Source organism: Oncorhynchus tshawytscha, linkage group LG27 (genome assembly GCF_018296145.1).
Source record: "Oncorhynchus tshawytscha isolate Ot180627B linkage group LG27, Otsh_v2.0, whole genome shotgun sequence".
In the NCBI taxonomy this organism is placed as follows: domain Eukaryota; kingdom Metazoa; phylum Chordata; class Actinopteri; order Salmoniformes; family Salmonidae; genus Oncorhynchus; species Oncorhynchus tshawytscha.
Window position 1 is genome coordinate 18,758,560 of NC_056455.1, and position 14,489 is coordinate 18,773,048.

Consider the following 14,489-nt stretch of genomic DNA (forward strand, 5'->3'; position numbering starts at 1 on the left):
ATATAGATAAAGGTAGGGCCTGAGAGTGTGGGAGGGAGTGGGACGTCAGAGGAGGTTAAAGTGTGAACAGTAAAGGGGCGTGGAGGTTTCACACAAGAAAGAGTTATAATCCACTCCCAGCCTTCTCCTTTTTCAGACACCACTAACTTTCATGGTGACCACAACCAAAACTGAGACTGCAAACGAAAGAAAGATTGCTCAAGAAAATATTATAAACAAGAAATATCTGGATAACATTTGGATATGTTAAATCAAGTCTTCACGAACCTGAAGCCACAACCAACTAGCAGCTGTGATCATTAACTAAATCCAGGAAGGAAAATAAATCAAAGAAAAGATCGGCTTTCTTCTTCACAGCTCTGTCAGCCGTCATAAGTGAAGATTTCAGTTTGACTGGAGAATAGACAGAGGCATACAGAGCTGTACTTTCTCAATCAAGATCAAGCCTGGACTAGTAAGCCAATTATTATCTGTGCTATTTTTATGGTGTGTCATATACTATTGTTTAATTTCAGATAATGTGTGCTTTGTTAATCCACAAAAATGCTGTTATGTTGTTCCGTATGTGATTCCCTTTGAGAATGAGTGTATGAGACCATATGGGAAAAGAGCTTAGCATCGCTCATTCATTGCTTTGAGTAATCAGGACTTTACAGACACTCCAAGTTATTTCCCTAAAATACTTCTCCTTTATGATCAGTTGATGAGGAGGGCTCAAGAAAAGCCCCCAATAATGTTCTGTTGTCAAAGGCTGAAGGGAGACGATTACAATGTAACTATTCTTCATTCATTGATATGATCTTTGCCGTAAGAATAATACATATCAAGTTACTGGAATTCACCAGGTCAAGACTGAAACTGGGACAGGAAAAGGTTTCTCATGTTAACATTACAGCAGTAAGATAATGTTGATGGTATCTAATGACATCTAACACACTTAAATGTGATATACATAAACATTAAGAACAGCTGCTCTTTCCATGACATAGTCTGAACAAGTGAATCCAGGTGATCCCTTATTGATGTCACTTCAATCAGTGTAGATGAATGAAGGGGAGGACATGGTAAAAAAAGAAGCCTTGAGACAATTGAGACATGGATTGGGTATGTGCTATTTAGAGGGTGAATAGGCAAGACAAAATATTGAAGTGCCTTTGAACGGGGTATGGTAGTAGGTTTGTGTCAAGAACTGCTATGCTACTGGGTTTTTCACGCTCAACAGTTTCCCGTGTGTATCAAGAATGGTTCACCATCCAAAGGACATCCAGCCAACTTGTTGGGGTGCAACTCAATATAAGGAAGGTGTTTGTAATGTTTGGTATACTCAGTGGACATACAATCATAACATTTCCCTCTTGCTGTTTTCTTTCTCCATGGCTAATGATTTAACTCTGGTATATATTCAATTGCACACTGCACAGTGTAATCATTCCAGTTCTTCAGGCTCCTGTTTGATTGATAGCAATGCATACCTCATCCCATGGGGCATAACAGTGTTTTGTCTGTAGAAAGTACCCTGGCAGAGAATGAGCCTCTCAAACCATTTTTGTTGGCATGTCAGTGAAAGACAATTACAAACAAACTAATTTAGTTTCAGTAAACTAATATCCTACATCCTTGATGACAATGTCACAACTGCAAATAATACAGTACTATCAGACTTGAATAATTGTATTCCCTTGTTCTGCATTTGATCTATCCTCTGAACTCTGCTGCATCTATTTTCTCCTCAGAAATGTCTTCCCAATCAGCAAAAATGGAGGACATTCCACTGACTGCTGTCCCAGGTACAGGTGAAACGACAGATGCCCAAAATAACACCACCTGCCTTCAAGTGATCATCTGCTGTGGTCGTGACCATACTGTTCCCTCCTGTGCCAAGGACAGGGACTATAGGAGACTGGCCATTAGCAGCATCATCTGTGGACTCTCCTGCATTGGAATTTTAGCTTTGGTCAACTCAGTCAAAGTAATTTCAAGCTTATTTTTTTTAAACCTGTTTTTGTAAACATTCTGTAATGTAATCAAAGGTGTTGCCCCTTTAGGGACCATCTTGGTTCTCAAAATGTGCACATCTACACTAAGAGTCTATATCTTAGATATGAGTCATATCAAAATATAATGTACTCTTCTACCCCTATGACAGGCTCGAGAGGCAAGGAAGACGATGCCAGAGAAGGCTAAACAATACTCCCAACGGGCAAAAACGTTTGGGATCATTTCTATTGTGGTGTGGGTGGCGATTCTGGTACTCAGCCCAGGACTATTGGTACTGGTGTCATACATACTCACTCTGATAGACTGACCAATTCCCAGGAACCACCAAGGTGGATGTACTGTACCATAAGGATGGCTACAGGACAGCGGTCCAACTTCTTTAGTATTGATCTTGGACTGCCATGACACTGTGAGGTGGGAACAGAGGGAAAAGCACCTCCGGTGACTCAGGGAGACTCCACTGTATACAGCCTCCCTGAGTATCATTCTGATAAGGCTGTCTTGCTGATAAGGAGTTACAAAGGCACCTTTAACTTTCTTTTGTGTCATTCTGGAATTTATCACTGGAAGACTGGTTTATAGTTAACATTCAAGTGATGCCACAGCTATAAATACATTATAAATATTAAGATATTTTGACATTTATCAGTAGCCCAACCAGACTTTTAGCACTTAGAGTAAGGACTGTAGTCAAACTACCTTCTTCCTGAATAAGAGGTTGGTTCAGAGATGAGCAAGGGGACACAAAATAACCAATTGTTTTTGAGATAGCATTTAATGGACACGGTTTATTTGCTGACATACATGAGTCCAAGACTGTATGAGTATAAAACAGCAGATTTTAAAAAATCCTGTATAAATTCAAAACAAACTGTGAGGCACTATACAGGGGCCTGACTCCAAAACACTCCCATGTCCACTATCGGTCTCGACGTTTCACTTTTACCATTTATGATATGCAACACAAACTTAATTTTTTAACAATGTTATATTTTTATCAGTGAAATAAATAATTTGTATATGTGAGGAACTAAATATAAATGTCTAATTATAAAGGACAGATTGTGAACTAGGTATAATTAAATCAGGGCAGTGTTTCTGATTTACAGTAATAGTGAAAACTGCCTTTGGTTTTAAATACCAAAACTGTACAATACTTCATTTTGTTTACATTATCATTTCTACATTTACTGTATTCATGTCATTGCCTTACTTTGTATTTTATATTTATACATAGCATGTTTTAAAGGATTTTGTAATTAAATGAAAATACATTTACATCAATTTGATCTGAATTAAGTTCCTTTTCAGGCTATTTGCCTCATTTACATTAAGTTAATATAGCTACAAATACCTTTTACTTAATATAAAGTCACTCTCTAGCTGTAACAAAAAAATGCATACAAATACATTTATTCAATACAAACCACACAGTAAAGACAAATATTTTCAGAAATATAATTACAAAAAATGTGATGTAATAGAAAAGTAATTTGTATAGACTAGCAATTTTCAATTAAATATTGCTATCAAAACAAATATTACAATCCACAATGATACAAAACATTAAACTGCATTGATGAAAATATTCATGTTAATGTTTCCATAGAAATACTCATTGGAGTGTCATGACGTTTACGTTCAATTTTACACAAGTAACAATTCAACAGATTATTTTTACAAAAATGTATAAAATGGACAATATACATTTTATTTGCTATAGTTATAATCCGGAGGTGAAGAAAACAATACAATGTAATGTGTGTATACAAGGCAAGAATTGGCAGGAATAGTCAGGCAACAATTAAAGGACGGTTCTAAAAGAAAATATGAAGTCTGTGATTGTCAGAACCAGAAACATTTTCTTACAGCTGTAATTTGGCCAAAAACAGAATTCTCAACATTCAATATATCTTGAAAGTAGCTGCCATTTGATGCTAGTTGCCAATAACAGGTTTGCACCTACAGCTCAATTGGGAATTATCATCTGGAAATTGTTTGGCTAGTAAGAATCCTTACTTGAGAAGTATGTGCATTCAATAACTGCTGTGTAAATACACATTGATGTCAATGGATAATATCCACAAAGATTTGAGTTGCATGTGAGCTTCCAAATGTAGGATTCAGTAGCAAATAAAGCAGAAAGTGTTTAATAATGATTAAAAGGCTGAGGCATTGGCATATTAAGAATACAGATTATCAACAAAACTGAGTGCAGAAATAGTAGCAGTTTTAAATACAAACACTTATGCACTCACTGACCTAAACCAATGATATAAAATGCATTACATCCATAGATAATCAAATATTACAATAACAGTATATTCCATATCGTTATCTACAAATAGTACACAATGAAAATACAAAAATACTTCAATTATCATTTTAAACGAGTCAATGGAAGGTAAATAATACACCCCCACAAAATAAAAACATTGTAAACAATTACAGAAGATGAGGACAAGCTTGATGTTGGATGGGAGGCAAAGGGGCTGGGCAATTTGTAATAACAATATTTTCAATAATGTAAATGTGCTATTGTCTACCCCTTTGATTGGCATTTGTCAACAGATATTCTGGTCAAAAGCTAACCAGGAATCCAGCTGGTCAAGCTTGGAGCAAAGAAGTGAATCAAGCTCCTGCAGATTGAGGGTGGGGTGATCTTTAGAAGAGAGGCAACCCCCGCGCTTGGGCCTTCCAAAAGGAGAGCCAACCCCAGCTTTCCTGGGTAAACCACCCCCTGCCCCAGCACCAACAAGTGGCTTCCTTGGCTTTCTGGCCACACCAACCTCTGGGAACTCCACAAAACGCTTCATGCGCTTCTGACCAAGGAGGGAATGAGACCCATCGCGTCGACTGAGTGGCACCTCAAATATGGTCTCCAGCCGTCTGGGACGAATAAAAACAAACACAGAGCAAGGAAGTTGTTAATGAAAGGAAAGTTACAGTCAGTCATTACAATGATGATTTCCTGTACTGTAGGATGAACAATAAGATGCATGAGTGAACAGTAACCTTTCAGGGGGCTTGGTGAAGTTTTTATTAGTGTAGATTTCCTCCAAACTGAACTCCTTCTTCTTCACCCTGTTGGAACAAAACAGATTAGTTGGGGTTTTAGTAATCCATGTCATAACATTTTACGAATACAGGTAGCAAGTTTACCATATACACACAGGCACACCATCACACACTTCAAATACACATACCTGATAGGCTTGGGCAGGCCCATGGGTGTGAGGTTGTGGAGAGGTTTGGGTAAGGCTTTGCGAATTCGAATGGATGACACTTTCCTTCGTTCCTCATGTTTGCCGGTTTCCAACTGTGCAAACACCACCACAGTGTTACCGTGGTGAAGGTGGGTTAAAGCCAGACTCACTTATCTACTCATCTTTGTAACTAATCACATAATGTATGTCATATGTAAATGACATTGTTCACATTAAATATTACGTGGTCAGTGTACCTTAATTTCAGAATCTGACAATGCTTTTTCCTCTCTCATCCCTATGGCTTCGAACTCATTCCTGAAACGGTTTTTGTCCTCCAAATTCTCCCCATCCTCCTCATGCTGCTGGCTTGTCTCATTCTCCAAGGGAATCTTTGACAATGCACTGGAAACATGGTGGAATTAAATCATTTTTAACTACTGTAATCAAAAAGGAAAATATGTATTTTTGAACAAAGGACAAAGTGGTGTTTTACCTGCAAAAGGAGGAGATTGAAGCAGAGGATATGTCTGATGTCAGGTCACAGGGGTCGGAACTGGAGAACAGGTGACATACAGAAGAGCAGGATGGTGAAATGGAAGAGGAAACACTGGAGGGGGAAGGGGAGGTATCATGACTGCAAGCACTACTAGTGGCAGCTAGACTTCCTTTTCGCAATTTCCTGGAGAGGAAGGCCAGGGGGCTTGACAGGAAGCAGGAGGCCCAGACAGAGATGGAAGTGGAGGGTGGCACACCGGGTAACAGGTGGTAGGACGGGTTTCCCAATGAATAGGTCCTTCTTGAGGGAAACACCTCCTTACGCAGGCATAACGGAGCTATCTCCCGCTCAATTTCCACACTAGAGACAGTATGACGTCGTGGACGCCTGGACGGTGCGGGAGGAGTGGGGACAGGAGGAAAGAGGGCGGGGTGGAGCCGGGGTACGGAGAGGATCCTGCCATGCAGAGAGGTGGTCCAGTGGCTGTCATGGTGGAGGAAAGCAGGGATCTCTGGGCAGGAGTAGCTGCGCAACAGACGCTTCTTAAGGGTGGTGTTGTTATCTGATGAAAAGTCCATCTGCTCACCAATCGCGGTATTTCTCTCCTCCTCTTCTTCCTGCCCCCTCTTCCAGGTCACAGGCCTGTGCTTCCTACATTGAGTCGCTGCTTTCTTTGGCTTCTTTTTTTGCCCCCTCCCCCTGAGCCTCGTCTCAGAGGGTACAGGCAGTTCAGAACACTCATCCTCCTTCCCCTGCTCCTCCTCCATCAGCTGGTCAATAGTCTTGTTCTGGCCAAGGTTAGTTGGTTCACAGGCAGTGGAAAACACTTCTACATCAGAGTCCATTGCCACATCATTTCCTTGCAAAGCCATAGAATGTTTCACTATATTTTTGTTCAGCTTGATTGAACATTTGGGATAAGTTCGCACAGGCCAAGGCACAGTTCTCTTTTTTTCTTCAACTGTTATTTGATTAAGTTGCAGGGACTGAGTTGTCTCGTCATTGTCCTCTGTGGACGGACCTCGGTTGACTCTCTTACGTCCACCAAGGGGTTCCACAAACCTCTTATCCACCAGTAACGCATCACTGACAGACATTTTATTACATCCATTCCGACTCTTCTTTGGGCTCTTGCTAGAGTCAGACCCACTCATTTCTGCTCCCCAACCTGTGTCTTTGTGGACAGCCACCACTGCGGTCGTCTGTAATGTCTGTTGTGTAACATCTGAAGATCTAGAAGCTACATGGACATTGTCGTCTTTGCTGGGCTTCAAAGAGTGCAAGTGATCGGCCCCAACACCAGTCAGCCCTGAAGATGTGCCAAGCTGTTGGGTTGAGCGTGAGTTATGAGACCTCCTGGATTTATTTTGTTTCTGTGGTTTTAGTGGACGACTCTCTTCTGAAGTGATCTCATTCAACTTCAGACACTTTTGTTGATTTTGACATGACGCCACTTCAACCACTGGGGAAATCTTCCTCTTCTTACAGATGTATTTCTGCTGATTTTTGGATGCCGTTTGAGGCCACTTCCCCTTGATATCCAAGTGCTGATCAGAGACGGGCAGTTCATGATTTTCTTTCATCAAAGCGGTTGTCATGGTAGTTACCATTTCCATATTACATGCTGAACTAGAGTCAGTGTCACCATAAGTCAAGGCACTGGTCATACCCCTACTATTGCTGGCTGCTATGCTGTTGTCACATAAACTGTCATTACTGTGTTCTAGTACACTCCCAATACTTGAAGTGGCCATTACTGTGAAAGACGTATTTTTCTTAATACGCCCACTTCTACCTTTGTCCTTCATCACCTCCATCAGAGGTACATGTGTTTCAGAGGGTTTTTGAGTGGTTTCAATGTATACGGTAGAACTCTGGCTAACCCGAAGCAGCACCCTACTTTTAAGAGACTGAGATTTAGAAGTTGCACACGGTTTTGATCCAGCCCCCGGCTGGACAAGTTCTTCATCACTTGCGTGCTCTACCGATGTTAATGTGTAACTTTCTAACGCAACATCTACCGTGTCTTCTTCTGTGACCTCTTCACATCGCTCTCTTTTCATCAGTTTCACTCTTTTCTTTTTCTCTGCATCTCTCTTGATCGCTGTAAAAGGAGTTGCTCTGCATCTCCTCTTAACTTCCTTTGCTGAGCCTGCCATATAGCCTTGCTTTCCTTCACACTCATCTATCTGCTTTTGAAGACACTGACTGACTGAGGAACAGTTGTTCAGTGTTGTGTTTACAGGTTTTCTGGGGCTTTTCCGGATAGACATATGTGACTGGGAACCACACACCAAAATGTTTTGGTCTTGAGGCAGACCAACAGTTTTTATGCTGTAATCATCTGCCTGGCATAGACTCTCAGAAGTGGTATTGTAGATACTGGAAAATGGACTAGATGTTTCACTGTCAATACAGTCCCAGATTTTGTACTCTACATACGATTTTGTGGCAAACCGTTTAGCCTTGGGCTCACAGATTCCTACTTCAGCTGGCAAACTAGAGATGCGGTCGGCTTCAGATGCGTTAATTGCAGCAGAGGGACTGCTCTGTGATGCAGCTTCATTTAGAAAAACACATTTTCGGCGCAATGGTCTCCGGTGAGCCCCTGTCAAATCCACCTGCTCCTTCATTTGAACAATGAGAGACAGTTTGGACCCACATGAGGAACTTGAGGGGTCAAGGGGTTGAAAGGACGTGGAAGAGCATGAGTTGAAATGGGACTCCGTTGATTCAGAACCACACTTGATACTGCTTCTGAGTAGAGGACTACGCTGCATACAAGGTAATGAATCATTATTATTGGTCTCCTTTTCTGAGCTGTTTGACATACAGGTGTCCCTCTGCGCATCTCCAGGTGGCATCATATTTTGTTTCCCCTCAAGAGAAAACTCATCCTCTTCTGGAGTGCCGTGGGTTTTTAGATCCATGCTGAACTTTAAGTGTTTACGAGAGGCTGGGTCATTTCCTCCGCTTCCAGCTTCCAAGTGTTGCACTGTGCCAGAGGTTAGCTCATACCCAGGTCCTTGTTGGTGAGAACTATGAGAGGCAGAGGAGACGTCTACATCTGGTTCAGGTGGGGAGCTATTGGGTTTGAAAAGTCGGACGGGACTCATGACAATCTGTGTGAAACTGGCCATCTTGGATTTAAATGACTGAAACAATGGGCCAATCACCCATCGCTTGACAGAGGTCGGGCTTCCAGGGGACTTTCCACAGCCAACCTCTTCATCCGCCTCCATGCCTGATTGGTTGAAATCATATTCAGTCTTGCCAGTAGTGTTTACATCTAAAGTTAATGTGGAAGAGGATGGAATCGCTTTGTTATTTGAGCCTTTTGTGTCTTTGTTCCTACAATGGAAAGAAACAAAAAGAACACATGAACAGAAAAAAACAACACTATTGTACAAAATACAGGTATGCTTAACAAACTACAATTGGTGGAATGGTATTATTCATACAAACTAAGGCACTACCAGCTTGTTTTTTATGAATACTTATGAATGAATCTTAACCAAAGAATTCCCTGACTAGTACCCCTACCTTAAACTACAGTTGGGGATATGAAGAGGTTGAACGTAATCAGACAAGCCTTCCCCTAATCTGAAATGTTAACTCCATCCATTTCACTTCATCTATTTTTCCTCCATCCTTTTTCATCCCAAAAGAGATCAACCTGGTCAACACCATCCATGATCACTGATCTCACTAGGCAGGTTTCCATTGACCCAGGTTAATTTGACAAAAACAATGCCGCAAAAAAAAACATTAACATGTAATTAAAAACAGTAGCTATAGGAGAACGTTTCTAAAGATCGACAACATTTGTATCCGTTCGACAGGGGGCGGATTATTATTTTTATTAATCTTTATTGCAACAAATCATGGAAATAATTTTCTGAATAAATTATTGCTGAATAACTTAAGGTACGCGGGGACACGTGATGTCATCACCAAACTATAAAGCTCTTCTCAACATTTAATTCTAAATGCCAACTGTTTTCTAAATGTATTATTCAACTATGAAAATAATGTTTCTTTGCAGGATAAGATTGGTCTTGACTTTCAAGAAAGCCTGAATTGCTTCGCCTTGCTTTTCTGGTTGGCTGGGTGCAAGTTTCACCATTCAATTATTTCAGATCTACAGGAGTGCAGGTTTCACAGTGGCACATGAGAATTATATGAGAGGTTCCCTAACTTTTGGGGGGAGGGACCCCACCATGTAAATAAAGTGATAGAATCAACGGCCAAAGTTCACTTTTTTTCATTGGGACTATGACAGTCTATTACAAATCTGTCCGACAGTGCTTTTGATAATATTTAAATCTGACGGAAGTATGGTTTGAAGTGACTGAAATGCACCAGAAAGGTATTGGGAAGTTCAAAAGATCGGCAATCATTTTGTATGATCTTTTCTGTAGAAAATACTATCATTGGTGATGTTCTTTTCCTCCCAGTCTTATTTAGTGCCTGGTCTTGTCCACTCTGTTCTAATGAGTCCTGCGCGGCTTGTGGGCATTGTAGAGGGCAACAAAGTTGCATCTTTCAGTGATGGGGTCTTACTATTTTGTTGCTTAAACAGTTCAAAAGACTTCACCATATTTGTAGAAAATAATAATAATAATACAGAAACCACTGTTTATTACAACTGCATCTAGCAGCTATCGGAGGTTATTGATGTAACCCCGGTTCTATGAACCAAGAGCAATTTTATTTATTTTTATCTCAGAGTTTCTCACGACCCCATTTTCAAATCAGGTGACCCCACATGGGGTCGCAACCCCTAGTTTGGGAAACGCTGTATAAGAATGTGGCAATTATTGAATTCTATGCTTTTGAAGGCCACACAAAACATGAAACAGATGGGTTGGAAGGCATACAGGCAATAACCAATTTAATAATGTGCAATTTGCCTAAATGGTTAATGGAAAGACTTCAACCACTTCTTTTATAGGTGTGACGGAATTACGTACAGCTGTTTTTAAATCGACACAAGATAGTTAATTGGAAACGCACCGTAGCAGGCAAATGTTGCATCTATTTTCTATGCAAACTTGCTAAATGTTGACAAAAATCACTTGATAGGTTAATGGAAACAGCCACTGACTGAATCAATTTCTCCACCCATGGGTAAAACACTTGGTTTCTAGACATTTGAACAAATAAAGTCATATGCACACAAAAAAACATTGAACTTCTATGTAAGTCATCATACTCACTTAGACATTTGACATTCTGATGCAACATTGAGATCCAAACCGCTCTGCAAAGTAAGTAAATATTTACATCATAAACATATCCATATAGTGTAATCACTTTGCCAATAATTGCCTCTGCTTTAATCACGCATAGTGACCATGAAAAATAAATAGGTTATTAAAGATTTTATGCAACAAAAAAAAAAGTTTGTTGTTGTTTGGTTGCAAAATGGCTTTTATAGAGACAGCGTCAATCTGCAATAAAACAGATTGTTAATGCAAACATCACTGAGGATGTCTGGCTAGTTAGGTCAGTCATGTTTGCAGACACTAATTATTGCTCCTTGCTGTGCATCTCTAAGATGCAGCAGACCGTGTAAGAGGATTAATTTACATCTTTCTACCATTTACACCACGGCATTGTGTAGGGCACTGTACTACCAAAACACAGTGCACTAGGGTTGGGCCATGTCTGGAATAACACATGGTCCTGTCCAAACGTTGTTGATATACGATCATATCGTCTATTTTCTCTCTCAGGAAGGGGGGGTTGCAAAATGATTTAGAAATTTGTAGGGCTATATTTCTCATGTACATAAAAAAAACCAACACAGATATCAGTTATATTAGCCTGCTGTGAACCATCCGGAGGTGTGGGGGTAAATGGGAGTCAGAGGGGCGGGGGCATCTCAGGGAATCCCTGCCGACGTCACAGGATTATTACCGGCGCAGGTGAAGGCACGGGGGCAATTACGCACAGGGGAAAAAAGAGAACAGTGGGAAACGCGGGAGGGGAGGAAGGAACGGACAAAGAAATAAGGAGAAATATAGAACGAAGAAACCAGAAACGGACAGAAGAGGACATCGAAAGACAAAGAACAGATTAAAAGATAAAGAATGGGAGTGAGTGATTCCCATAATCGCGAGCCAATGTCAAGCTAAGCCACAAAAGAGACTATTTAATTTGTTGATTGTCGAAAGGCTCATTGGTGTGCAAGTAAAGTGCTCTGAACCGAGCTAGGATTTTGTTTCCTTTCTTGAACCGGTCGAGTGCCATTCTGTGAACATTAAATACATCACTTATTTTTGCAACATAAAAACCCGACTCTTCCTCTGTTTATGCCACCGCATAGATCGGAACCCTCTGGACTGATCACACTAGCTTTTAAAAAACAAATATTATAGCCGTACCAATCGTAGGCTATTGTTATTTCATCTTGAACACCTGGGTAAGAGCATTTGCGACATTCTTCCATTAGGCTACATTCCAAAAGTAGACCACAAGCGAAGGGAAAAGGTGAGAGGAGAGTGCGTAGATGGAAGGAGAAGGAATTATACATAGAGCAAATTGATGATGCTGTTTGTATGTGGCTGCTATGAAAGTGAACCGTTTGTGCGGGTGATACTGGGTGTATTAATTCCGCCGACTCTGTTGAGAAACTTTTATTAAACGGAAGCAAATGGAGCGAAACAGGTATAAACCTACATGAATTTGTCCAATTGAAACTCTTGTTTGCAACTGTTTGGACTAATGATTACACCAAGATCAGCTAGATGCAGGCAAGTGTGCAAGGAGGTATTTAATGTGTCACTCTCTGTCACCTTGATAACTCCAATTAGTTGCGCAGCCTGTGCACGCACCAACATTATAAACTTTAATTCGTAGGCTACGTTGTAGCAACCTCATGATGGGTATAGGGAAAATCATGTGGTAGTATCATGTAGTAGCCTAAAGCTATCAATGTTACATTGAGCTGGCTAAATGGAATATGAATGACAGTGATCCAATATGCTGTCATAGAAATAAGGCCATGCTCACAAAAAACGTAATAAATTGTCCACCCTAATCTTAACCAGCACCGACCACCACTGATGTATAGACAGATTATCTAGAGTGGATACAGTAGAAAGCGGCCCATGCACAAATAGACATTTATTGCATACCTTTTTTAGCGGTTGTTTGCGGAGGGGATCAACTCTCATTAGCTTTACTGACAGGGACTGAGACACTTGCATCTAAGGATCAGAGAGGAGTGAACTGATTACCAAACAAGACCCTTTTAAGTAGCCTATAATATCTAAGAAACCATTAAGACTTAAACATGAAACTACCACACTGCTCTCCCTCTTGGCAGGGGATGTATTTTGTCTGGACTCCGCCACTGTGTCTTTGGGCTCCTGCTTCTTCGGTGTCTTCTGAATGCGCCCACTCCTCCTCCTGTCACCAGGCTTTTTGCCATCTTCACAGCTGTGGGAGATGAACAGTTATGGTTTGGACTCTTCACCAGTAGCTCCCAGTAATTGCGATGGTAGTTAAAAACATGAGTTTCAAACAAGCAAGAATATAAATAAGGGGGAAGAGGAAAGCAAAAGGTGGCAGGGGTACTATACCTGGGGGTGATGGAGGAAAGAGGGAGAAGGTGGGGTGGAGGTTCACTGTGAGGGGGATTACAGAAAGGGGTTGGGGGAACCTTGGCAGCTCCCTCCATTGGACAGACTATTTAGGGGAGCAAGTCAGGGAACTAGATCAACATCCTCACTCTCCCCCTATCTGTCTTTCTCTGGAAAGACAACAGAAATAAACATGCTGGACATCAACATAAGTGAAACATTTGATAAACATGCTTTTATCTCATTTCCAAATTAAGTAGGCACTGACTTGCTTGCTTATGGTATATGTTCAACAATTGCACAGTAAACATTTGTGTAAAATGTACACAAATGGAAAATGTTAGCTAGCTTGTGTTTTTTTTTTCATCCAGCTAACAACACATATATAGATCACCTTCTAGTTTAACCTTTCCAGAATGAACAATAAAACGTGATTTGATTAGTTTTACCTTGTCAGCTAACAAATACGCGAATAAGCCACTAATAGCTACAAGTATTTGATCAAATGCATAATTTTTGCCTATTGACATATCATTTTCGTGCACTCTTTTGAACAAAGCACATTATTGGTGTTGTCATGGGGATGGTATACCGGTGGAGGCCACTTCTACAAGAGCTCGTTATTCGTTAACTAGCAGTCGATCTGTGTTGTGCATATCGTGAACTTCAACGCAATAGCCAGCTACGGTCTATGTGGTCGTCAGCTAGCTAAGTCGGGAGAATTCAATCATTTCAAGGAGGATAACGTAAAATGACGGTAGGGTGAGTATTAGTAGCTAGCTAACGTTAGCATATATTAACGTTAGCATATATATATATGCTAACGTTCGCAGCCAGCCAATGCACTGCTGTGATAACGTTATAGTCATAAACATTAAAAATATGCATATTTTATGAAGCCAACTTGAAGTAGTAAACTTACCGCACCGCCCCAATTATTTGCTAAGAAAAATATGACGTTTTGTTATAATATAATTGTGTACAGACATCTTTAACGTAAACACGACGCAGGACGGCGCCCAAGTTGAACCATTTCACAAATGTCCGTTCATCATCAAAAGTTCCACTGGCACGCCGACCAAGAAACCAATCAGAGGGAAGCGTTCACATAAAAGAAATCCCTCCAGAAAATCTAACCAATGAAGGAAAGCTATAAACGTCTCTCAACCAACTGCATTCTAGTGAAAGGATCTTGTT

At 40.6% G+C, this 14,489-nt stretch overlaps 1 protein-coding gene and 1 long non-coding RNA gene across 3 annotated transcripts; one reads left to right on the forward strand and one right to left on the reverse strand.

The window, feature by feature from the left end:
• The first annotated feature begins 31 nt into the window (after window positions 1-31).
• Window positions 32-3,278, forward strand: LOC112258973. The gene is made up of 3 exons (XR_002954791.2): window positions 32-454; window positions 1,734-1,969; window positions 2,147-3,278. It is a non-coding gene; the product is annotated as an uncharacterized LOC112258973 (long non-coding RNA).
• Window positions 2,759-14,357, reverse strand: LOC112258968. 2 transcript variants are annotated; one of them, XM_024433648.2, is made up of 10 exons: window positions 14,215-14,357; window positions 13,293-13,462; window positions 13,014-13,149; window positions 12,846-12,917; window positions 10,923-10,966; window positions 5,701-9,054; window positions 5,462-5,609; window positions 5,205-5,317; window positions 5,014-5,082; window positions 2,759-4,887 (listed from the first exon to the last, which is right to left on the reverse strand). In XM_024433648.2, exons 2-10 carry the CDS (start codon window positions 13,388-13,390, stop codon window positions 4,563-4,565), a joined length of 4,359 nt encoding a protein of 1,452 aa, XP_024289416.2. In that variant the 5' UTR covers window positions 13,391-13,462; window positions 14,215-14,357; the 3' UTR covers window positions 2,759-4,562. The 2 variants fall into 2 exon arrangements, with proteins under 2 accessions (XP_024289416.2, XP_024289417.2); XM_024433649.2 differs by lacking the exon at window positions 13,293-13,462 and having other exon boundaries at window positions 14,215-14,349.
• Between the last annotated feature and the right edge of the window lie 132 nt (window positions 14,358-14,489).

Bases quoted from the DNA above. Each gene is read 5' to 3' on its own strand.
- LOC112258968 (XM_024433648.2), bottom strand. From the start codon at position 13,390: ATGGAGGGAGCTGCCAAGGTTCCCCCAACCCCTTTCTGTAATCCCCCT. The intron at 5,318-5,461 runs GTACACTGACCA...GTGTTTGCACAG, and splicing joins TGTCAGATTCTGAAATTAAG to TTGGAAACCGGCAAACATGA. The intron at 4,888-5,013 runs GTTACTGTTCAC...TATTCGTCCCAG, and splicing joins TTCACCAAGCCCCCTGAAAG to ACGGCTGGAGACCATATTTG.